The sequence below is a fragment of the Falco peregrinus genome, chromosome 6 (assembly GCF_023634155.1).
Source record: "Falco peregrinus isolate bFalPer1 chromosome 6, bFalPer1.pri, whole genome shotgun sequence".
NCBI classification, from domain to species: domain Eukaryota; kingdom Metazoa; phylum Chordata; class Aves; order Falconiformes; family Falconidae; genus Falco; species Falco peregrinus.
The window spans coordinates 23,638,653-23,662,926 of record NC_073726.1 but is presented as its reverse complement, the minus strand read 5'-3'; the positions used below and the strand labels follow the sequence as shown (position 1 = coordinate 23,662,926).

General features: G+C 43.8%; 1 protein-coding gene across 1 annotated transcript in view; it reads left to right on the top strand.

Annotated features, from left to right (window-relative positions):
- ELAPOR2 (endosome-lysosome associated apoptosis and autophagy regulator family member 2) overlaps window positions 1-24,274 on the top strand; it is a 103,752-nt gene that overhangs the window by 69,814 nt on the left and 9,664 nt on the right. The window contains exons 5-18 of the mRNA XM_055809065.1: window positions 2,529-2,615; window positions 4,952-5,057; window positions 5,694-5,846; window positions 6,936-7,024; window positions 10,330-10,510; window positions 11,279-11,407; window positions 12,381-12,471; window positions 13,604-13,706; window positions 14,857-14,994; window positions 15,298-15,561; window positions 16,477-16,650; window positions 18,047-18,236; window positions 22,475-22,571; window positions 23,794-23,895. Of these exons, the coding sequence (XP_055665040.1) occupies window positions 2,529-2,615; window positions 4,952-5,057; window positions 5,694-5,846; window positions 6,936-7,024; window positions 10,330-10,510; window positions 11,279-11,407; window positions 12,381-12,471; window positions 13,604-13,706; window positions 14,857-14,994; window positions 15,298-15,561; window positions 16,477-16,650; window positions 18,047-18,236; window positions 22,475-22,571; window positions 23,794-23,895 (1,904 nt within the window). The remainder of the gene's footprint in view (window positions 1-2,528; window positions 2,616-4,951; window positions 5,058-5,693; window positions 5,847-6,935; window positions 7,025-10,329; window positions 10,511-11,278; window positions 11,408-12,380; window positions 12,472-13,603; window positions 13,707-14,856; window positions 14,995-15,297; window positions 15,562-16,476; window positions 16,651-18,046; window positions 18,237-22,474; window positions 22,572-23,793; window positions 23,896-24,274) is intronic.

Here is a 24,274-nt window from a genome sequence, read left to right as displayed (position 1 = left end):
TCATGACTGCCCCTGTTAATCCAGCCTTTTACAAGACAACTGTTTGTGGTAGATGCTTCAGTTTGGGGGTGTTTGACTTGAGATGCCTTTGAAGGGACTTGATGTTGAAAAAGACTTCTTCCAAGGTAGGCATCCAGAACCTGAGGTGCTCCAAGGCATTAAAATGTGGAAACCCTAGCTTTAGTTTTAGGTCAATTTGGGTCATAACATGAATTAGATGACAATTCATAGCATGCATAGATGAAAAGAAAACCAGGAGAAGAATCAAAAGGGTGATCCCTAAAAAGAAAAAAAAAACAAACCAGAAACAACAGTAACAGTTCTCCAAACAGACTTAGGAGTAAGCATTCAGATGACTTTCAGTAGGAATTAGGTTTTGAGGACACGTCTGCACTGCAAACTGGAGGGGCTGGGGATCATTAGTTCTGAAATGGGAGCAGCCTGGCTGGGGTTGCACCATGCTGTACCCAAACAATGTGATCAGCAGTGACCCAAATGGGAAAGGCAACCCTCCTCTGCCCACGTGGATGGACTGGTTGGCTCCAGGGAGCTGGAGTGCTCCCAGCAGCAGGCTCTGCAGTGTGGTATAAATGCCCCACATCACTGAGATGCTTTGGAAGGTTCCACCAACACCTGCATAGCTTTCCTTTTCATGCTGTACCTGCCATTTGGGACAGAAAAAAAACGTAATGGGAGGGCAGCTCAGAGCGGGAGATGACTGGAAATTTTCAGTTTCCTCTGTTACTGCCTCTGTATCTGTCGGGTAAGCTCTGGTTTTCATCCAAAAAACCACAGCTTATGGTAGCTCACAGGAGTGAGAAGCCCTAGCTGGTGTTGATTAATGTTTCTTGAAGCTTGGGGAAAAGTGCAGAATATCCTTACCCTTAGTAGAGATGGGAAAGGAAAACAAAAATAACCTGTTGGAGGCATCCTCTTGCTTCTACATCAATGCAATAATTTGCTATTGCATACTTTGATAAACAGACACTGCAGGCAATAGTATTTAGCTGTTTCAGTTTTATTTTAGACTATCTTGCCTTCTTCATGTGGAGAAAGCAAATACACTTTCTGCTGTCAGAAGAGTGTACCAGGGTTATGAATCCTTGTTCCAGTGGCTTGAATGACTGACTGATCTGCTCCTGCAAGGAAGCAAAATATATTGTTCCTCTGAGCACTGGCTTTGAAAATGGCTTTTTGATTATTACTTTTATCCATATTCCATTCGTTCACCTCCTTAAATTTATCATTCCCTGCTCAAGAAGCAGTGAGTTGTGCAGTCCTTTATAGAAATGCCCATGTAAATAATGCCTAGTCAGCCTCAGTATTTCAGGGAAGCCATATTTAACATGCCTCTAAAAGTCTGAATTTTTCCTCCAGCTTGTCTTTGTGCTTAGATATATTTAACAGTGACACTTTATCTCTGGACAGTGGCATTTCAGTGGCAGTGGTTTGCAGGTTACTGGGAAATGGTGAAGTTTTTGGGTTCTCCAGGCACAAGTGGCTACACTGCTGATCTGAGGGTAAGCGAGTTGTCCTCGAATGTGGGAAGCAAGTGTAGATGCTTCCTGTTAGATACCCAGTGCTTCTACATCCTTCCTTTCCCAGGCTCTTTTTTTATATTGAAGCCCTTTTTACACCTTGTGAGAAGAGACTATATATTCTTATCTCCTTTTTGCAGGTGGGAACCAAAGACAAAGATGCTGTAGATCAGATTGTGCAAGATAATTAGGGATCTACCTTCTACTTAGGTGCTTCTCTCACCCATTTTCCTCAGTGCTGTTGATCTAGGTGGGAATTAAGTGCTCAGATGCTTCAGAGGATGTGGGGTTATGCAACTGGTTTCAGACTTGTGGAGCAACTTTGAGGAGGTTGCTTGACCCTGGGTCTTCTGAAAGTGTGGAACTGCCCTTTCTCCCTGGTGGAATGAAAGCTGAATAATCGAGCTCATGCCTCAAAGGGGCTTGATACTTTTTCTTCAGAGAAGACAGTTATGAGAAGAAAGAAGTGGACCACTGTGAGGCCATGCACCAAACCCTGCTGCAAGGAAAACCAGCTGAGCTGTGCTGGACTTGGGCAAGGGACAATCACCCTCACACTTCTGCCAGGGCAGACTCTGTCTTGATACTGTTACTCTCAGCCCTATTGAGATCAGGTGGCAGGGAGCCAAAGACATAGCAGATATTGGCTGCAGTTTGTCATCTAGCTTTGGCCCATCCGCTCCTACCTCCCATCTGACTTAGAAGCCCATGGCCTCTGGGTTTTAGAGAATTGGGCCTTGGTGGGCTCAGCAGAAGGAGGAGGCAGCCAAGACAAGATGCTCAGCATCCAAGTCTGACCAGATAGAGAGAGGACAAGGCTGAGATCTCCTCCTGCTCTTTTTTTCCATCTGTGGGTCATTGGGGGCACTGTTAAGCTGCTAGTGGGTTTTGAAAGTTGGTGCGTTTTTGGGGGTTTTTTTGACACAAGTAATGTCCCTGACAGGGAGATGCATCTGGCTGCGGTCACTGATCTTGTGTTTTTATTAACAGATACAAAATGACCAGTGCAAAGAGATGGAGTCCACGGCAGACAAGTGGGTGAAGCTGACAGACAATGGGGAATGGGGCTCTCATTCCGTAAGTGAGCAAAAAATTCCTTCATGAAGCTTTTTTCCATTTTTAAATGTGTGTGATTTCCTCTGAGCAGACAGCAAACAAGGGCCAGATCCTGTTAATGCATTTGCAGGAGTGCAGCTTTCCTAGTACTGAGGGCAGATCCCAAGCAAATGATATAGATGCAAGACTTTGTATTGATTTCCCTGAGCTTTGAATCAAGTGCTTTATGAGGTTAAATAGATTTATGCAAATCCGCATGCCACAGTCACTCTGCATGATTGTAATTGAAATCTTCTGCAACAGTTGTTTACTTGTGAGAACGAGTTATTCCCAGTTGCTGAGCAGAGCAGCAGGAGCCATGTGTGTATGTGGAGGCAGGCAGGATGGGCATTTTATTCTCAAGTGCAGGCAGAAGGGCTGGACTGCACCCAGCTTGCGCTCTGTGGTGACTTACCCAGTTGAAAAGCAAGCTGGCAGCACCGGGGTGGCTCCTGCAGCACTGCCAGCTCCATGTTGGGAGCCACAGGCCTTTGGCTGGCCTGTGACCCAGCTGGCTGGGTTTGCTTGGTGCACAGACAACGTGTAGACCAACTCGTTAGCTCATGGTGACGCCTGGCTTCCACTATACAATCATACCCTAACTCCCAGAGCCATACCAGCAAAGGCCCAGCATAGGTGACATTATGCCAGAAGAAAAAGGCATTTTATGAGCATAGACAGCAGCCTGGTCTCTGTTTTCCATGGTCAGTTTGTCCTCCTGGAGGAGAAACCGTATTCCTGAGCCAGCTCTGGTCGGCAGTGACTGTTAGCTCAGGCACAAGTCACATCAGGAGGCAGGAGACCTGGGTGAGGATGGGTGAGTGGCACAGGCTGAGAGGTAGGTCCAAGGCCAGGGCATTGACGTGGGTGAGCTAAGAGATGTAGACAGTGTCTGTATGAGCGATGGTGCCACCACCTGAGCTCATCATCTGAGGTGTGCTATTGTCTCCATGGAGTATGAAGGTTGCTTGGATGCCTGGCTGAAATGCAGGCGCACGAGTAGGTGAGATGAGTGTTATGGCTCTTCCTCAAGGCTTTTGTCTGTACTACAAATCCTGTCCCGGTGGCTTCTCTGAGCCTGGTTTTCCAGTGTCTGCAGCCTCTGCTTCCAGCATGCTAGTCCTGCTGCACAAGAGCTGATGCTGCGTATCTCTGCACCACACAACATGATATTTAGTTCAATATGGTCCCAGTTCTGATGTTACCTGTGGTAAGCCAGCTGTGCTCTCCCCTCCTGGCTATTAGCTGTTTGGGGAGTGGGAGATACAATATGTTGTATTTCCACTTTGCTGAATTTTCAGACTCTATCCTGGGTGCACAAAAACTGTGGCCCTGCCAGGCCTGTCCAGCACTGCTGGAAATCTCAGTATCTTGCACCCTTATGCTGGTAGAGTTTATCCCTCTTCTTGTGTGCAAATAGAGCACCTTCAGGCCAGTATCTCTATGTTGGCAGTAGGCATCTTGTACTGGGCTAGCAGGTAACAGTGCAGCTTTGCAGGCCAGGCAAGGTCTTGGGGAAACCTGCTGCTTTTAGTGGGAGGAGTGAAAACTGCAGTTACACAGGTGAGTTGAAGGCAGCAGGCACCAACACTGCCGCTGAAAGAAGTGGTCCTGCCTTCCTCCTGCCCCTTACCCCAGCCATGGGGCCACCACCCCACCACCCTCCTCGTGCCAGCACAGGGGTTGTGCAGCTGCTTGCTGAACCATGCCATGAAGTCAAGTAGGTCAAGGCAGTGGGAAACCAGGTTGATTTCTGCATCTCATTTGCTGTTTGGGGTCAGAAATGAGCAGGAGGGATGGGACTGCTGCTGGGGACACTCCTGGTTTGTGCCTGGCTTACTGATGGCGATGCTGTAGTGTTAGATACAGGCAGAGCCTGATTTTTAAAGCCTATAAATAAAACTGGTTTGTGAGCCTGGATTTTTGAACTCTGAGTCATGTTGGGTTTCTTTATAAAATTGTATCCCAAGGCTTTAAAAACAAACTGACTGTATCTGAACACAGAGCTAGAGACCAAAGAGTGGCAGGGGTAGCTGTATAAAGGCAGGAGCAGCTTTTCCCAGTTCTGCTTACAGCAAGGTGTTTTTCCATAAAACTGGGGTGTTGAGAAGCTTTTTTGAAAAGCACACTTTGGCACTCCTTGGAGATGTCTCCACAGCATCTGCCTAACTGTCTCCCCATTACTTTTTGCCTCACTAAGCAGCTTAAGAAAAGCCAGGATTGCTGCTAGGATGCAAGAAATCTGGGTAATGGAAGTAAGAAATGAAACAATTTCTTGGTGAGGGGATGTCTGCTAACTGTCATGCGTGTTGTTGCAGGTAACTCTGAAATCAGGTAGCAATATATTGTACTGGAGAACCACAGGGATTCTCATGGGGTCCAAAGTAGTAAAACCAGTTCTGGTGAAAAACATCACGATTGAAGGTAAGTGATATTTACCTTGCAGGTCTTATCTCACTCTTTCCTCACAGCGTTTGCCAAGTGCCATTTCTGCTGGTGTGCCTACAGCACCGAAGTGGCTTTTTTTAACCTGCTTGTCCCTTGTTTCCTCTGACGTGTAGAAAGAGAACAGCAAAACTTCAGTCAGGGAAAGGCTGAAGACTAATTTAGCTGGTAAATGATGCCATCTACTGCAGAAGACTGGCCTAGCAGATAAAAGAGAGAAAAAGGAATAAACTGGTTTTCTTTAGTATACTATAGGAAGAGCGTGCTTTTGGCAAGCATCTCAGCAGCGATAAATAGATATATGTATCACAATAGTGACATTTCAATGACTATATAAATAATTAATCTGGGGTTGCTCTCTTGGTCCTGTTCTAAGTGTAATCAAACTTGTAGTGTCGTATAAGGTTCTTGCATGGGTCAGTCTTGCATTGAGGAGCAAAGATTAAAGACCTAAATTATGAGTCAGCAAAGCCAAAGTATCTAAAGTGGGTAGTGAAAGTCTGTGATTTTTAAGCTGTGTTATGCAGCTGGCTTAATTTCCCCCATAAGCAGGTAGGCAGTAGTTATGGGGCATACCTCTCTGTTTCAGTGCTTTACGTGTAATTTATCTTACAGGAGTTGCATATACATCTGAATGCTTTGCATGCAAGCCTGGTACCTTCAGTGACAAACCAGGTTCCTCTGGCTGCCAGGTGTGTCCAAGAAATACTTATTCTGAGAAAGGAGCAAAAAAGTGCACCAAGTGTAAAGAAGAAATGTATTATGCAGGTACATAAATCAAATGGGTTAAGCAAAACCAGGAGATGTAAGGTTATATGCTATTTCCATGTGCAGATGTGAGAACGGTTTTATCCAACAATGGAGTTTAGTCTGTAGTTGATATGCAAAGGGGAAATTAAGATGGGACTTCTCAAAAGCTGCAGGGGGCACATATTTGCATAATGGGCCACAGTCGATTTTGGCTAAGGTCATTTATACTTACATGGAGATCTTTATGACCTTGAAGGGATGAGTTCTTCTGGATAGTAACAGTCAGGCTGTGCCCTCTCGTGGTAACTTGTGTTACCAGTTGGCGATAACCTGAACTGGCTTCATCACTGGCTTCAGGCTTGTCCTGTTTTGAGGAATCTCCTTCCCAAATACTCTCCTGGCCTGTCCCTGCTTCCTGTGTGTTTGGAAGATGTGGTGACCTAGTTGCAAACCGTAGTCCCCAAAGCCCTCTGCATTCCTAGGTGCAGTTATCTGGCGATCATCATGTAACACGGGCACATTCTTCATGCTCAAAATACCTTCAGTTTTCTTCCTTGCAGTTGTTTTATAAGAAAACTTTGAAAGAATCAGTTACTGACCATAGCGCCTGCTATCACAGATTATGGCAGATGGCTGAGGACTTGTGCTGGTGCTCATGATGGGAGGACTTGTGCTGGTGCTCATGATGGGAATGGAAATTTTGCAAAAATATCCGGGGGCAGGAGAAATTGGGCCAATCTTATAAGAAAATTTCTAATGGGTTAGGGTGGTTTTGCTCCTTATCAAGTGAGAACATATTCCTATGCTTGGCAAACTACACAAATTACTGCTGGAATGTGAAGGGTTGGGGTGAGGTTTTGGGTGACTCTGTGGTGATACTGAATCAATGAATTCAGTGTGATAGTACAAGCAGAACTGGTATTTTCCCTGTTCCCCTGCTTCAGTTCAGGAGAAGGTTCATGTAGACTCTGTTAAGAGTTTGTTTTTTCATTCTTGTTTTTAATTTTTCTGCTGACTCATTTTAATCTCCAGATTTTAAACTCATTACGGTTGTTTCCAGGGACCATTTGATAGTTTAACATCCTGTTCCTCACCCTTTCTTTTTAGATGAGGGATCCAGTGTGTGTATGGAGCGTCCTCCATGCACAAACAAAGACTTTTTCCAGATCCATACCCCATGTGATAAGGAAGGGAAAGTAAGTAGAAGGCATGATACTGTTTTTAAGCTCATTGAGCTTACTGTGTTCTTTTGATTTTCAAGTATTCTCTTTCCCAATCACTTTCCCAATTTTGCTTCCAGCTTTAAATCTCTCTGAGGCTTTGGGCTTGTCCTTTTAGTTGCCTTCCCTCCAGCATTTATCCATCCGTAAGAATCTGCCTGTTATTGGTCTCCTTAAGGAATCTGTCACTGTGAAATGCTAAGCTCCTTGCACTTGTGATTAGTCTGACTTGGTCTCTGGTGCTACTTCCATGCTCCTAAAACAACAGGATTGGAGCACAAGGTGAAGTACCATCCCTGAATAAACTCTACTGTTTAGTTGTTAGCCATCTTTCCTGGCATACTTTTGGCTTGTGACAACTCATCCTGTCCCAGCAGCACCCAGGCATGATTCAGGTGCTGCTGTGGCACAGGAGCAGAGGACATGACCATACCTATTTCAGGTGGAAGACTGTTTGCCTGCATAGATATGATGTGTGTCGTGTCCCTTAGTTTTAACATCAAAGAAGAGCCTACGGTCTGTTGAAATAATGGTATATACATAGCCTGGGAGTATTAATGTGCAGCAGCAGAGCTTAGCTGCTAATAATGCGCTTGCCTCATGGGATGCCTCAAAACACCTGAACTCTCAGTAGATTGTTTCACCTGAAGATCTTATATCCACTGGGGGTCTCTGGTAGAAAGACCTGCTGGTGGAGTAGCCTGGGTTTGGAGCTCTCCCACCCTTTGTCCCAAGCAGTCAAGTGGGGTTTTGGTGGGCTTTGGAGAAGAAACTCCTAATTACTGGGATATGGAGCCCGCAGAGGTGCAAACATGTGGTCAGGCCTGTTTTGTCTCTTTTCTTCCCTTTCTCATCTCTCAGATCCAGACGGGATGGCAAGCAGTCAAAATCCATAGCATCTGTAAAGCTGCTGGCTTGATATTTGCTGGCAGGTTGGACTATTTTGGAGTTTCCTGGTCAGCCAGCTCCAAAATATAGCTGAGAGTTTATATGCTTTAATAATGAGGCACCAGTGAGTTTAGCCCCAGAGCTGGCCGCCTCTACAACCTGGTCTTGAGTCACAGATCCTTGCTCCATTAACTGCCTGTAACGACTCCGGGAATTAGCAGCAGTATTCACTGCTACAACTCCAGGTACTGCTTTAATTGCAGCCTCCTGCAGGTTACCCTGGCACTGCTCCCTGCAATTCAAGGCTCCCTGCCATGGAATAGGCTCCTCTTCCTGCGCCTCAATGGCCTTTCCCTTCACCTCATCAGAATACAAAGTAGATCTTTCTGCAGACACCCTTCATCTTCCAGTTGCAACAACAACATGTGTCATGGATGCACAGATACCGGCTGTGTTTCCAGGACCGCTTTCAATGTTTAGTGCCCTGCATCTCTGGAAACTGGTCCAGGTTTGCCGTACTCCCCAGCCATCTCTCCATGTGATGCAGCTCAGTGAGAGGCCCTGACTCTGCAGCCCATCTTCAGGTGAACAGTGTCTGCAAAGCACCAGCCTAAAGGTCTGTTGATCCATGGCTTACTAAAATTAGCCAGGTTTTTCGCTGGATGTTAGATTGTTGCATCCCTCCTGCTGTCCCCATTCCATGTGTAGAAGGGGCCTCAGGAGATTTAAGCATTTGACTCCTATTGACTTTTCACCCATCTATTGCTTTAAAAATCCCAGGCTGATTGCTTCAGCCTCAGAAACCTTCACCTGGGTGGCTGTGGGCACTCTGTGACCCTTTTCTCACTGTGCAGATGCAGTGGGGTTGCTTTAGTGTGTACAGTGGGCATCACAGGTACTTTGCGAGCTCCCAAGCCTTTTTATTTCAAATGTGGTGCATGCTGATGCTGCTGAAGCATCGCTGGAGCAATACTGCAGAAAATCCTCTAAGTGCTGAGGAACAGCAAGGGCAGGCTGATCCATAAGGGGCAGATGCCACCCTGACAGCAGGAGCAGTCCCACAGTACCTGAGCAAAGCAAGCAAAGCAGACCCAGCATCAGCGGCCAGATGCAGCCAAGGTTGCTAGACAAGTCCATGGTGATGAGTCATGACCAATGTCAAGCTGGAACATCAAGTCCATGGGTCAGTCAGGACATGGGTCAACCAGCATACATGACCCATGGCTGCAGCCCAGCACAGGCAGGGACAAATGGCGAGAGTCTGAGCTTAACAGCAGCTCCCAGGAGCTGGGACCTGAGCCTGCACTGAGGCTTTTTCCAGCCTTTTTTCAAACAGTTTCAAAGCTGATCAATACTTGAAGAGCTCTGTGCTATCAGAGGGCTAACGTTGAGCAAGAGAAGCCCAACACCCAGGATGGCAGGGGCGTGTGCTCAGGGCCCTGGATCAAATTCCTAAGGTGAAATCTCCCCTGCCAAGCTCTGTGCCTGCGCCTCTGGCCTCAAGGATCCCTGACTGCACTGCTGGGACCAAAGGGTGGAAGTATCCAGAGCAGGAGCTGTGGCCAGGTTAAAGTCTTGCCAGTTGGGTTTCCCAAGTCCACAACTCAGCTAATTTTCATCTTGAGCTATTAAACCCTTTCAGTGACAGACCTAAAGTGAGATGATATCTGAAAACCCAACTTCACAGGTGATGCATCTTACTTAAATCTTTTCCTGAAGACAGGAAACTTGTCTCCTTGAAGAGAGGTGATGATGGAGAGGTGATACCATTGTATGTGGTAGCGCCAAGGACTGACTCATGTCAGTGTTCATGAACTGCTCCTTATGTGATGTGGAGGGACTGGTGAGGGCTTGGGAGAGCTCCTGTGTGGTTTTGACATTTGCTCAGTAGATGAAAATGGCTGGAGAGAAATTGAGGATTCTTCAAAGAACAGGCTGGTATGGAGAAAAAATGCAAAACTTGCGGTGTTCCTGTGCTGACAGATGCCTTCCCAATAAAAGTGTTTTATCATGCAGAAGCTACATTTTGGGTTACTATGGTTAAAATGCAAAGATTGCTTATGCAGTTGTTAGAATTATTCATCTGACATTCCCTAGAAACATATTCATGGGGAAATTCACTAGGTAAATAGGAATGAACAGTAGTAATTGTTTTAAGCTTCACATTTTTTCTTTGCTCTGAAGGTCTGGTATCTTGGAATTGCCTGTGAACCCAATCACTTCTGTTTCCCTTCTCCACCCTTCCCTTTATTGTCCTGGATGTGCAAGGTCGGGTTTTTTTGCCTAAAACATCAGGAATACCATAATTTCATTTACAAGGGGGACCTTGATTGGTGCATCTGGTCCTAAAGCTTCGTAACATGCCTTGTGAGCTCAGTGTCTTCTCCTTCCAGACTCAGATCATGTACAAATGGATCGAACCCAAGATCTGCAGAGAGGATCTCCCTGACGCGTTGACCCTACCTCCTTCTGGAGAGAGGAAGGATTGTCCACCCTGCAATCCTGGCTTTTACAACAACGCCTCGTCTTCCTGTACTCCTTGCCCACCAGGCACATTTTCAGATGGGACACAGGGTAGGAGTCCACAAAAAAATTGATCATGTCCACAAAAGTTGTCACCTGCTTGCATTTGACTTAGTTTAATGACACATCATCTTAAGCCAAAGTTCATTTTGCATAAAATACCTACTGAATAACATCAGAGAGAGGGAGTTGGAGATCTGTTTTCTCTCTGAAGTCCTTTCTTATCAGGGATTGCTGCTCTAAGTTGACCTGCTGTGTTCTGAATGCACTTCTTGGCTGATATAAATATCCTGAGGGTAATTTTAAGGGATTCTGAGAAGGGAATCAGAACTTTTACAGTCAGTAATTCCTCCTCACCCCTTCTCCTGTCCGTGCCAAGTTCTTCCTTTTGAATATCTCATTTTACACACTGTCAGATGAGTACCCTACCTACACTGTCTAGACTAAACTCTGGGTTGTTGATTCTGGGATGTATTGGCCCAACGGTCACCTACAGCATTTTGTGGGAACTCGTGTTTACCAGCATGATCAAACCTTCAGCTGAAGCCATTAGAAAGGAAGCGTGGCTTCGAGGATTGGTGGCAGATTAATTACCACAAGGTTATGAGGTTATGATCTGTAATTTAGAAAATGCTGGTCTCATTTCCACTGTTCTGGTCCTGATAAGTCTTTGACTGTTTAATTATAAAGAAATAAATTATTTTCTTTGCTTATTACTTGCACCAGAGAGTAAAAAAGTAATATCTTAAGTTTTTTAAAACGCTGTTTGAGATGTGCTTTGGCCATGTGATATCCTTCCCCTGCCCTCTCACCCTGCAGAGTGCAAAGCCTGCCCTGCTGGGACTGAGCCAGCTCTTGGGTTTGAGTACAAGTGGTGGAACATCCTGCCAGGCAACATGAAGACATCTTGCTTTAATGTCGGGAACTCAAAGTGTGATGGGATGAACGGTGAGCCAAATCCGCTGTGTTGTTATGTGCCTGTCTTTCTCCTGTGCTGATCACTGTTGTTATGGAGCACCCTTTGAAATGAGTATGCTCTTTGCTGCGTGAGTCACTGCACAGTTTCTCCCCTTTTCTTTAATTGCACCAGGCTTGAAATTTCCTGTAGGAAGCAATGTCACAATATCATAAAGAAGAAATAAAAAATTTCTCCTGCATACCAGAAGAAGGCAGGAGCCACAGCCTATCTGCAGTCCCCTCAGCCAAAGCCCTATCCCACTCTAGCCTTCGGTGCATCTGAATATCCCCACTGAAAAAAAACATTTGACTTCCCTTGAGTTTATCTCCTTTCATGTTTTGTTATAAGTATGACCATCGAGGTCACATATAATTCTCTTGGAAAACTTAATTAAAGTTTGTGATTTTGTTCATTTAGCACTCAGAGCTTTCTTTCTGCACATGTACTAAAATTGCAGCAGAGAGCAGTCACAGCTCAGCGGTGGAAATGATCCTCTTCGGCACTTCTCCCACCTCCAGCCTGCTCTGAACCATTTTCCTCAATCTGATCCACCCTGTCAGGCTGATGTAACTCAGGCTTTGAATTATGTGTGGTGTTGTAGAGAGGCATGGAAGTATATGCTTAACGTTTAACACATAGATTCATTGATTCACCTGTTTTAAGGCTGGAAAAGATCAGATGGATCATCCCCTTTGAGCTGCACAGCACAGGTCAGGGAATTTCAATCACTTTGCTGATTTCAAGGTGACATTTGCCTATAAAATCAGCCGTTTCATACAATTACTAAAATTTTTCATTCAAAAGGGTTATTATACTGCTCTGTAGTTTATACCAGACATCTTTAAAATGGACTGTAGTACTGAATTGCTTAAAAAAGTATGGTAACAGATTTTTTTTTTTGCCTTATGACCCAGAAACCACCCATTTCTTGAATATTTTTTTTTCTTTCTTTCTCCTGTGAAGGTTGGGAGGTGGCTGGTGATCACATCCAGAGTGGGGCTGGAGGCTCTGACAATGACTATCTTATCTTGAACCTGCACATCCCAGGATTTAAGTAAGGAAAAGGATTCCCCCCCCCCATCTATTTCTCATTTATCTCTCTCTCTTACACCTATTTCACATTACCCTGGAATGAACCAAATTTTCCTTTCTGAAGCGCAATGATGTCTTGAACGAGAGAGAAGAGGAAATGTGGATTTTATCCCTGTGTCCCCAGTCAGCCCATAGCAGCAGATGATTCTGTAAGACCTTTTTTTTTAGCAGTGTTTGCTTCAGTATGAGGTGCCAGCCGGCTGGCTGTCTAGAAACTGAGAAAAGACATTCCCATCCCTCTAGTACCCAGCTAAACCTGCCATGGGGTGGATCCTGGTGCCTGCCCTTAAGATGTTTTACAGAAACCCAAGTCACTGTGTGCCGTGGCTCTGGGGAGCTGCACGGTGTGTCCTTCCCCTAGAGCCAGTGGAGAGATGCAGGCAGGAGAACAGGCCATCCCGCCCCTCCTGGACCCTCAGGATGAAATAGCTGCTTGAGGTGCTTGGGTCTCTTTGTTGGAGTCTCTTACAGTCCTAGCTCAGACTGGGTGCCAAACATCAAGGCAGGTAAGGTATGGCAAAGTGAACCTCACCCTGCTTTTGCTGTATCTCAGCTGAGTGGGGCTGTGACTTCTTACATCGAACAAGCAAACGCTGATTCTTATTTTACGATATGGGCAATCAGCAACTAAAGTTAAAGAGAAGCGAGAAATGTACCCATGGAAAAGCTTGGTGTGTCCCGGTTTACTGTTTACTACTTCACAGGGGCGCACCCTGAATACTTCTGGTTTGCATGAAACTCCTGAAAGCGTGTCCCACAGCGGAGGGTAGATACAATTAAATCAGTGTAAATCACTTAAAGCATGTAATGCATTTAAGTGAGAAGATTCCCTGCCACTGTGGTCAAATATGGGTGCCGTTTATGAGGAGGGAACTGTACCATAAAGAAACCAGACATCTGAAAGATAACCCTGTTGCACCTGGTGCCCAGCACAGAGCCGCTGTGCAAACCTGGCCTCCACAGTTCTGCAAGGGCAGGTTTTATGTGACAGGACTTTGATGGTTTCCTCGCTGTACAAAAAGCAATTTGAAGGATTGACTGCTGCCTGTCTGGAGAGCACCTTGTAAATGTTTTGTTCCTTCTCTGTTAAACAGACCTCCGACATCGGTGACAGGAGCAACTGGGTCAGAACTAGGACGGATTACTTTTATTTTTGAGACCATCTGTTCAGCAGATTGTGTGCTGTACTTTATGGCGGTAAGTGAGACCTCTCTCTCCATGACTGAGGACTAAGCCTGGTCTTCCACATGTCACCTTAATACCTCTACACAGGCGTGATTAGTTGCACTTGGTTTACTCTGGCTAAGATTAAGTATGACATTAGTTTTTAGTATCTGCAGTGCACTTGCAGGAAGGGTTTAATGAATGACCCAGCAAAATTCCTCCACCGTGTGAGTTGTGAACCATTCCTCATTATCTGTTTATTGTAAAAGAAATCATTGGACACCAAAGAGCCAAATTTTCCTCTGTTAAACCAACTGATAAAATTCTCAGTGTCTCTCATGCAGTTGAGTTAGCCCTGTCAGTGACCTGGGGGACCAGTAGGGGAGCAGACAGACGTTTCTCTGCAAAAGCAAAGTGCTGTGTTTTTAACTTTACTTGTCTGCTTACTGAAAGTCCATCAGCTGAGGAAAGTAACTGGATCTGCGGTGGCTCCATTGCCCCATCCATTGCAAAGGGAAGCTGGTCTCTTTTTTTTGTATTTAGTGGTACTTTAAAGGAATCTGCTCTTAATTTAAATAAAGTGGAAATTTAAAGAATCTACCTTTAGTGGTAATTTAAAGGAATCTGGTTTAAAGGCAAAGCATCTTTTCACTGGAACATTTACAGCTGATGGAGAATAAGAGACATAAATGTAGATAGAATGGGTTTTTCTTGTGTAAAGTTTGATGCTATCTTATAAGCCTCAGTTCTGTTTCACTAGAGATACCAATGAAGTGGGTATCTGAAGATGGCAGAAACTACAATTTTTCTTTAAATTTTGGCCTTCCCCTTTCTGTGCTCTGGTACCCATATGTTTTATAACATATATTTCAAATCTGAAAGAACCACTGTGCTGAATCTGTTTTCATAATGTTTATAACTTACTAAAGGACTTTGAACTTAACTGTTGTTTAAACTAGAGCATCTTTTGGAATAGACAGCATTCTCAATTAAAAAAATTGCCCATGGCGGAAAACAGAATAAATGTGTTTGCTTTGCTCTCGTTTATTAAGTGTTATATGCAATTGGAATGTCCCTAATATATATCAATCACTGTATTATAAAACACTGGTGTTTAGCATAGTATGATCACACTTACTGGTTTGTTGTTGTTTTTTATTTAAATTTAATGTCCATTTTATAGGATGTTAATCGAAAAAATACCAATGTAGTGGAATCATGGGAAAGAAGTAAAGAGAAACAATCCTACACTCACATCATCTCCAAAAATGCTTCCTTCACATTCACCTGGGCCTTTCAGAGAATAAACGAGGGCCAAGATGTAAGTACTTCTTTATGTACAGGGCTTTACAGCACAGCTTTCCTTGGATACTCACTGCCAGAGCTCTTCTCTTGCCCTTCATTGAAGCTCGCTGGCTTTTTGTAAGGGGTGAGTGGCTGTCACTTATAGCAGTCCTTAGGCGGCAGCTGTGGATAAATCATCCACACTGAAAGATAGACAGCAACAGCTAGTTGCTGTAGATAGTCAACCCCTGAATCAGCGCACTGGTGCAGAGAGCTGTGGTTAGTATCCAGATGCAATGGCATGATGATGCCAGGGTGGTGTCCTTGGCTCTCGTTCCAGAGCAGACAGTTCATCAATGACATGGCAAAGATCTACTCTATCACAGTGACCAATGCAGTGGATGGAGTTGCCTCTTCTTGCCGGGCCTGTGCGCTGGGCTCTGAGCAGTCTGGCTCATCCTGCGTGCCCTGCCCGGCAGGACACTACATCGAGAAGGAGACCAGCCAGTGCAAGGAGTGTCCAGCCAACACCTTCCTGTCCATCCACCAGGTCTACGGCAGTGAGGCCTGCATCCCATGTGGGCCTGGCAGCAAAAGCACCAAGGTACAGAAAGCAAGTGCCTCTGAGCAATGGGAAGACAAAGGTTTATTGGGATATAAGTACCCAAAGGGCCAGTTATACTGCTTTCCTACAGGTGTGTGCCTTGTGAGCAGTGGAGTATAATTATAACCAATGATCCCACTTTTCCAAATATGTCCCTTGTCTAATTTCTGTTTGTAAATATGCAGTAAGAAGATAAAATTGACCCCACCAGCTTGAGAAAAGGTTCATTTCTAGAAGCTGTACTGGGGACGGTGTAAGCGCAAGGCGAGCATATATGTTATTTCTACCTAAAACTGTCCCAGACTCCTGCTGTTTTAAACTCAGGGGCTTCCTCTGCTGGTTGGTGTTTCTGTGCCTTTAGAAACCTGTAACAAGTTCCTTTCATATGAAATTGCCCTTAAGCCTAGATAAACTTTTATCATGCACAGCATCCTTTGGCAAGGAGCTGCATGGGGACTTGAAGAACTGCTCAAATTTGTTCATATTCTGCCAGTCTCCAGCTGGGTTCACACCCTGTGGCTGTTTCTTGAGCTGTTTCTCATGTTTTCTTTGTAAGATGCAAGTGCAACTGAGGCCATGTTCTGGTCCGTCTACAGGGCTTTAAACTGGAACATTGGGATCCTAAAAAGCACGCACAACAAAAAAAAAACACCCAAGAAACTGTTTTCTTGGCTAATGCAGCAGAGACCAGAAAGGCCAGGCATAGGAAACTTAAAGTCTTGATATGTGATTGCAAGGGACTGAAACAGAAGTGGGAATTCTCCCAAGGGAAAGGTGAATTATGGGACTAGGAGAAAGTTCCCCTCCATCCTTAACAGGAAAGCAGCCTGGTCTGCACCAGCTTGCTTTAACTCCCGGGTGAATGGTTTGCTGCTGGTGCATAACTGCTCTTTATTGGATGCCTCTTCTGTGAAGGACCACTCTGCCTGCTTCAGTGACTGCCTGGTTTCATACCTGAAGGATAACCAGAGCCTGAATTACGATTTTACCAACCTCAGCCAGGTGGGCTCATTGATGAGTGGACCCAGCTTCACCTCCCGAGGGACCAAGTTCTTCCACTTCTTCAACATCAGCCTGTGTGGCAATGAGGTAAGCTCAGCTGGTGCTGAGTGTCAGGGGGTGCTAATGGATTTGCTGCCCATGTTGATGCTCTGTGAGATCACACTGAGACAGAACAGGGACTCTCCTACAGCTGAGCTGTCACCGGCACCAGGCACATACTTCCCTCTGGATCTTGCTTGGCAGTGCAAAAGGACTTTTGAGCAGCCACGTGATTTTCCAGAGCAGAGATGACAGTGTTTTAGGCATAAGTCATGCTCAGAAGAAAAGCCCTGTCAAATCCCTACCTTTTCTTAGTTCTTGTGCCTTCAAGTCACTTGGGTCACAACCCTGACCCTTTTGCGCTCCCACCAAGGAACTCAAGAGTCTGAGTCTTTCAGTTGCCAATTTCTTTCCATGTTTCCCTCGTGACTTGGCTGGAGGTGTTGCTGTCAGCAGAGCCCCTAGTGACCCTGCTCTCTGCCAGTGGCTGAAGTGCCTGTTGCTGACTTTGATGGCAGCCTTTTAAAGTGGTGGAAAAATTTGCTCAGTCCATGCAAACAATCTCTGCCCAGAGTTAAGATTTTTCTACCTGGGGCTTGCACTGTACCCAAGCACATACATAAATTGAAGTTTTGGAGCAGTACCAGTGAAGTGTATTGTCCCAAAGCCGATGCATGTATTTACGTTAATGTTCAGCCCTGTAAAGTTCTGAAGTCTCTTTCCCACTTACCAAAGGATTTGCATGAGTTGAGGCAAATGAGTAGTCACATTTCTTTACAGTGTTTTGCATACTTTTAGGTTTAAATATGTGCATAAGTACTACCTAGATTAGAGCTGCTGACAACTAGATACACAAAGGTACAGATATGCTGATTGGGTCATGAGTGCTTGACATTTTGTCAGAACAACTGAGTCTGGTGATTTCTTTCATTGTTGTTGTTCTGAGATTCTAGCGCTGTTCTTGACACATGACATTAATGTAGCCTTGAAGGCTATGTATCTGTTTAGGGATTTCATGTATTTGTGCTTTGAGAATATTTTATCTGGATTAAACCCCAAATAAAGAGATATTCTACAGTATATTATTTAAAAGCAAGGGAAATATTATTTTCCTTTACAAGCCATTCTATTATGCTCTGCAAGTAAACATTGTGCTGTCAAGATAAACAGACGCGTGCTTGTAGTACAGGTTCCTGATAAGACACATACCAGAGGTGACATAGTGTTTCTCAGTCTGTACAGGGCTTTAATCGGAGCTTCACAATTGTGCAGTTTGTTGTTGCAATTTGTCCCTCTCATGATAGGATCATCAAGTTGTTTCTAAGGTGCATTAATGAAACTCATCCAGTTTGCAGTCAGGAAGGCTTCAGTCTCTCCCTTCCCAAACTTTTTCATGTCTTATCAACAACCAACAGCTTCCCCTTTTTTTCCCGATTGTCCACAGGGGAAGAAGATGGCTATTTGCACTGACAATATCACAGATATTACTCTGAAGGACATGGTTGCAGAATCAGAAGATTTTTCCAATTTTGTGGGAGCTTTTGTCTGTCAGTCCACCATCATCCCGTCGGACAGCAAGGGTTTCCGAACAGCCCTGGCTCTGCAGTCCAACAGCCTTGCTGACAGGTTCTTAGGTACATGGTTTATCTTCTGCTTATTGTTATCATTGGATATACTCTCATGTATTTAGGGCTGCAGAGTAAACCCTTCTCAGCTCAGCAGCGCTGCATTGCCTTGGGGAAAGAGTGAGGGGGCAGTCCAAGATTTGGTCCCCGCTTTGTTCCTGAGCTGTGGAGCAGATCTGGACAGATGCTGTGGCTTTTTGCTGCCGTTTCAGCTCAGCTGATGGAGGGAGGAGAAGAGTAAGGGCTGCCCCCATTCTTTGTTTTCCATGCCTGTATTACTCACTCTTCCCCGTGTTTGGTCTGGTGGGTCCCAGGGTGTATAGAATTTCAGCACAGAAATCTGGAGAATGTAATTAAAAAGCACTGGTTTCTTTCATGTTTCCTAGTCACCTCATGCAGGGCAAGGCCAGTCGCTGTGTAGTCGTGTTAGTCCAAGTGTTTCTGCCCATGTCAAGTCCCCACTTGGGCAATTTCAGAAGAAGAAACTGGTGCTGGGACATAATTAGGTAAGGAAGGAGGAGGCTTAGGGCAGCATGGGGCTGCGCACATCATTAAGCCTTGCATTGCTGCGGCTCACAGGTTCCCGGAGTCTGAGGCCAGATTAGACAATAACATCATTTAGTCTGCTCACCTATCCGTTACAGGCACTGTTTGTACTTTCTCCCTGGCTCTGAGCCCAGAATCTCATGTTTGACAGAAGCACATCTTTGGAAGAGCATTCAACCTGGGCTTTTAAGGCTGCCAGAAAGAAAAGCTTTGCCACAGTCATTGGTATTTTTTTCCACTGGTCAGACACTGTCCCTGTACTTTGTTTTAAAGCAGACTTGTTTCCTGTTTGAATTTGCCTGGCTTCAGTTTTCACTTCTTGCTGCTTGTTATTCTTGCTCCATTTCACACACACATTTTTCCTCCTTGGAGAAATATTTTGTGTACTGGAATTATCACACCCTCCAAAATCTGCTTTTCTGATAAACTAAGTAGAACATGTTCTTCTAAGTCTCTTGCTGTCTTGTATTCCTCTCAAGCATCTGAATAATTTTTTAGGCTTTTTATGCAGCCTCTAAATTGTTATTATATTGTCTTAAACTGTATGCATCAGAATGGAGTAGTATTCCAGTATTTAATTCACTATAATGGCAATAAAAATCACTTCCATATTTGTATTTACATGCAAGGATGGAATCCTCAAGGCCTTTCTCCAGTCTCCTGGGATTTCATGATGGCTTCTTGGATCTGATGTCCACTCTAGAGCTTTTTTCAGAGTTACAGTTTCCAAAGGAAAGTCTCTTTTCCTTAGGACCAGCCTTCATCCCTTGCTGCACTTGTTTGCACTATGTGTGTTTCGTTTGGTTGGGACCAGCTTACCAAATGAACCAAGTTGCTCTGTATTTTATTCCTGCTCCTTTTAATCTTTGTCTCATCTACATACTTCACAAACAGCGATTATATTGTTATTTGCAGATCCGTGATGATAATTTTGCATTTTGGGACTCCAGTATCAATGCCTACAGAAGCCTGGAGACATGCCACATTTGATGACAATTTCCCTTGGCCAGATAATTTTATAATTAGTTAATTAAATACTTTTTAATCCAGAGTGTGCACTTATTTGATAGTACACTGCTAACTGTTTAATTAGAATCTCATGTGGTAATTAGTGAAATGCTTGATAAATTTATGTAATTTTCTTTAGCAACCAACTTCATCAGCATTCAAGGAATGAAATCAGATTTATTCAACAAGAGCTGTTCTCCATACATTCATCGCTCTCTACAACTACCTGACAGGAGGGTGTAGGCAAGGGAGGTCAGTCTCTTCTCCCAAGTAACAAGTGACAGGTCAAAAGAACATGGCCTTGAGTTGTGTCAGGGGAGGTTTAGATTTGGTATCAGGAAAAATGTCTTCGCTGAAGGGGTGCTCAGGCATTGGAACAGGCTGCCCAGGGAAGCTGTTGAGTCACCATCCCTGGAGGTATTGAAAAGACATGTAGATGTGGCGCTTAGGGATGCACTTGACAGTGCTGGGTTAATGGTTGGACATGATGATCTTGAAGGACTTTTCCAGCCTAAACGCTTCCATGATTTTATGTTGACTGTCACTCATTATGTATCCATCCATTAACTGAGACCCATCTTCCACTTACCATTCCTGTTACTTTGCCTCGTCACATTAGCCACACTGTAATTTGGTTCACCATATCCCCTCTCCACCAGTCTTTTGACATTTTGCTATCACTAAAAAGCTCTATTCAAGGTCACTCTGAGGTATGGGTTTTCTAGTTTATAAGTGTTCATGCCAAATAAATGCCAGTATCGTCTCCTGCCACCGAAGGAATGAGGTGTTCAGTCATTGTCTTGGAAAAACAAGGAGATAGTCCTGATTGATATCTTTTCTCTGTATTAGGAAACATACTCTTCTACTGCCTTTTCTTTATCACAATTGTTAAATTTTAGAAAGGTTGAAGTTTGCCCTTCCTATCCATAAGATGTACTTTTATTTCTAGTATTTCTAAAAAAGCTCCAAACATTTCCTAGTGCTGCCAAACACAGACTTTCCCCTGAAGTCTTTAGCATCCATTATCATTTTTCTGTAACTCATGACTTCTGATTTTATTTGAGTCTTTATTCCCCCTCCATTAAGCTTGTGCCAATGTTTGTTTTTGAATTGCTCTATTACTGCTGTTCTGATCCAAGGTGGACTCTTAGTCAAAGCTATTGTCATTCTTGAGAGAGTCATTGTGGCTTTTAGCCATATAATTAATATCCTCTGAAGAATGACTTATGTTTTTCACACTTGGTTTTGCTTCTAGTGTTCTTATTTTTGAGAAACTGCACTTTGCGATACCTTCTCTACAGTACTGCATATTGGATGGGAATATTCTCTCTTTGCTTCTGTTGAGTATAATAAGGTCCCTAGAAGCTATTATCTTCCAGTTTAGTGAGTAACTAATATCTGTCCATTGTGTTGCAACCCAAATTTAAGTTACTCTGTATTCGACGCAATTGCTTTGATGAAAGGAAATGATGGTCCTTGCTGACATCAGCGTATGGTCTCAGAACAGAAGCCCCTCTGCAATGATGTGACATCTTTCTGCAGATGTCCTGATGGTTGCTGCGACACCGCTCATTTTGTTCTGCCTGTTGATGTGATGCTCTGTAGCTGTGCCTCACCCGCAAGCCCTCCTGAGCTATCTTATGAGCACATTGATCCATGTGCTTTCATAATCCCAGGCTCTGACTTGTCCTACTTCAGGTAGTTGTGTCTAATGCAAACTGTCACCTTCGTTATCTATTACATTTACCTAAAAGGGTTATAACCAGACATGGATTTTCCAGCTGTGTGAATCGTCCTCCCAAATGTAATGCCAGTCAAGTCAGTCAAGTCAAAGTCTTAAGAATTCAGCTAGGCTGTCTGCAACTGCTGCACAAACAAGTGGAAACTTTTCTTCAGTCTTTCCTTCTCCCCACCAGTTGCTGGCTGCTACCAGTTTTTCTTGTTGTTCTACCAATTTTTCACCTCACTAGAAGGATGCAGCCTGACCCATTTGTACAGTTCACTTTTCTGAAATGTTGCAGTGCAGCACCAATATTTTCTGTCTTCTTTGGTTCATGGGGTTGGAAGGATCTCTGAAAACTCTGTGGTCACTTGAATTTTCCTCTTTTTCAGCTCTTCTCCAAAATCCATGTAGACCCATGTAACCTGTGTTGTTTTACACACCAGACTGTCGTTTGTTCCAAAGTGTGCCATCAGGGATTGCCTACAACTCCATAACCCTTCTGAATCTTTTGCATCTTTCCGTTTTTCTCCCACAGTACTGCATATTTCTCAGGGTGTTACATGGTTATGATGTGTTAGGTTTATATATTCAAGACACATGCTTTGATGAGTTGGTTGGATCAGATATCTTCAGCAATCCTTTCCCAACCTAAATTATTTTATGATTCTGTAATACCCTGTGATTGGTTTAAATTTGTACAAAAGAGTAAAACTTATTTACACTGGTGTCATTTTTTTTGTTATGTCTATATGATGAAATCAGAATGTGTGAGGACTGTGTAAGGAATGTAAAAATCTGCAGTTTAGTTAGAAGAAAGTGTAACATATGGTAACGTCACTAAATGCTATTAAGTGAGACCCATACCTTTCAGACTGAGAAAATGCTGTATGTGAACCCCTCAGAAATCCATTATTAGCTTGGTGGTTTTGTTGTTGGTTTTTTTTTTTTTTTTCCCCTTCTCATATTTTAGGAGCTACTGTTGAAACAACACTGGAAAATATCAGCATCAAGACAGATATGTTTCCTCCCTCTCCAAGCAAAATACCTGATGTACATTTCTTTTACAAGTAGGTAAAAAATACTGTTTATAGGTATGTCAAATGTCTTCATTTGTTTAAAAGAAAGTAAAACTGTGAGGGGAAATCTTTAATCCACCTTTAATCTTTATCACTTTAATCCGTATCTGGCTGATATTGATTAGCATGTTGAAGAATATCTTATGAAATCAGCAAACATTACTTATTCAAATCTAAATTATACTTGATCTGTAGAGAGTGATACCAGAGCTTTGCTTCATCCAGGTGCCACTGCCAGCGTCACTTTCCATCCTTTCCATAATTTCTCATATATGGCTTTGATATGTCCACTTCCTGAGGCATATTTTCTTTCACATGCGTTTGTCTTTGCTTTGATGCTACAAAAATGAACTAATCAAGGTTAAAAATAATTGTTCCAACCTGCACAGTTACTAGTGTCCTTTTCCTGTTCTTCACTTTCCTTCATAAAAAGAACACCTCAGCTTGAGTAAGAAGTAGCTCAAAGATCACCTTGATTAAGATGTCTACATGCCAGTGTCTTCATGTGAACTGTGTTTCTAAGCTTGGACTCTGGAGCCTGTGGGGGTGTTCAGCTTATCTTAAGGCACATATCTATATTAGTTCTACTGATTGGCTCGCTAGATTGTGTTGGCTTTAGTGATAGGTCTTAATTGGCTATAGCACTTTGGATATCAACATTTTATGCATATGTGAATACCTAAATTATTCTGCAAACTGACCCCCCCCACCAGTGACCCTACTTTGACTATGTTATGAACCTGTCTTACAATGTCTGTTGTGTTGGAATAAGGCCCATTTTTTTAATCCCCCTTGCCTTGTGCTACTTCGCGACAGTGCGGTTCTCAGATTACTAGGTGAGGAGAGAACTGTCATAAACTGTCCAGCAGAGTAATACACCAACTACAGCACCTGCGATTCTCTTTTGCAATTGTTCTGTTCTGTTTTGTGGGCAGATTTATTCCTTGACCCAGCAGAATTCAAACCAGCTGGAAAAAATGGGGCAGTTCCCTGAGTGGCATCTCAGAGCACTTGGAGATTTAAATGAAGTGGTGAAACTGACCCACCTTCTGTTGCTCCTTTTTTTTTCTTCCAGCTGACAAAGACAAAAGCACTGTGGTAAAGGGTATTTCTTTAGTATTGCAGTTGCATAAATGGACAGAGACCTACAAAAGAGCAACATATATTTACTGTAGTGGAAGCGTATTGCATTTCTCCTCTTGCTTGACATTAGGTCTTCAACGGTGACAACCTCCTGTGAAAATGGCCGTGCAACTGTAGTGACAATGAGATGCAATCCCAGCAAACCAGACCAAGGAGAGCTTTCTGTGCCCAGGTATTTAAGTATTTGTATCGTAGCTGTGCCAAAAAGCCTTTTCTCCACAGATTATTTTTACAAAACCTGTTAGTAATTGTATACTTAACAGCAATGAGAAGTGCTGTCTCCATCCTTAGCCACCCAGGAGGTCTCATTCGTTTCTCCTAGGTGAAGGGCATGTGTGTCCATCACCTCCCAGCAGAGGAAATGCTGTGTGATATTTAGGCTGTGTGGTAAGAGAGATTAGAACATGGGCAGGTTGTTCCAAGCTTAAAGCTAAAAGAAAATGTAGTGATGTTTTCTTGTCTCCATTTCTTCTTTATTTCAATTCCTTATTTTTATCTTTAGCCTCCTGATTAGAACTGCCTAGTTGGGACTTTGAGAGGTGGTTATTCTT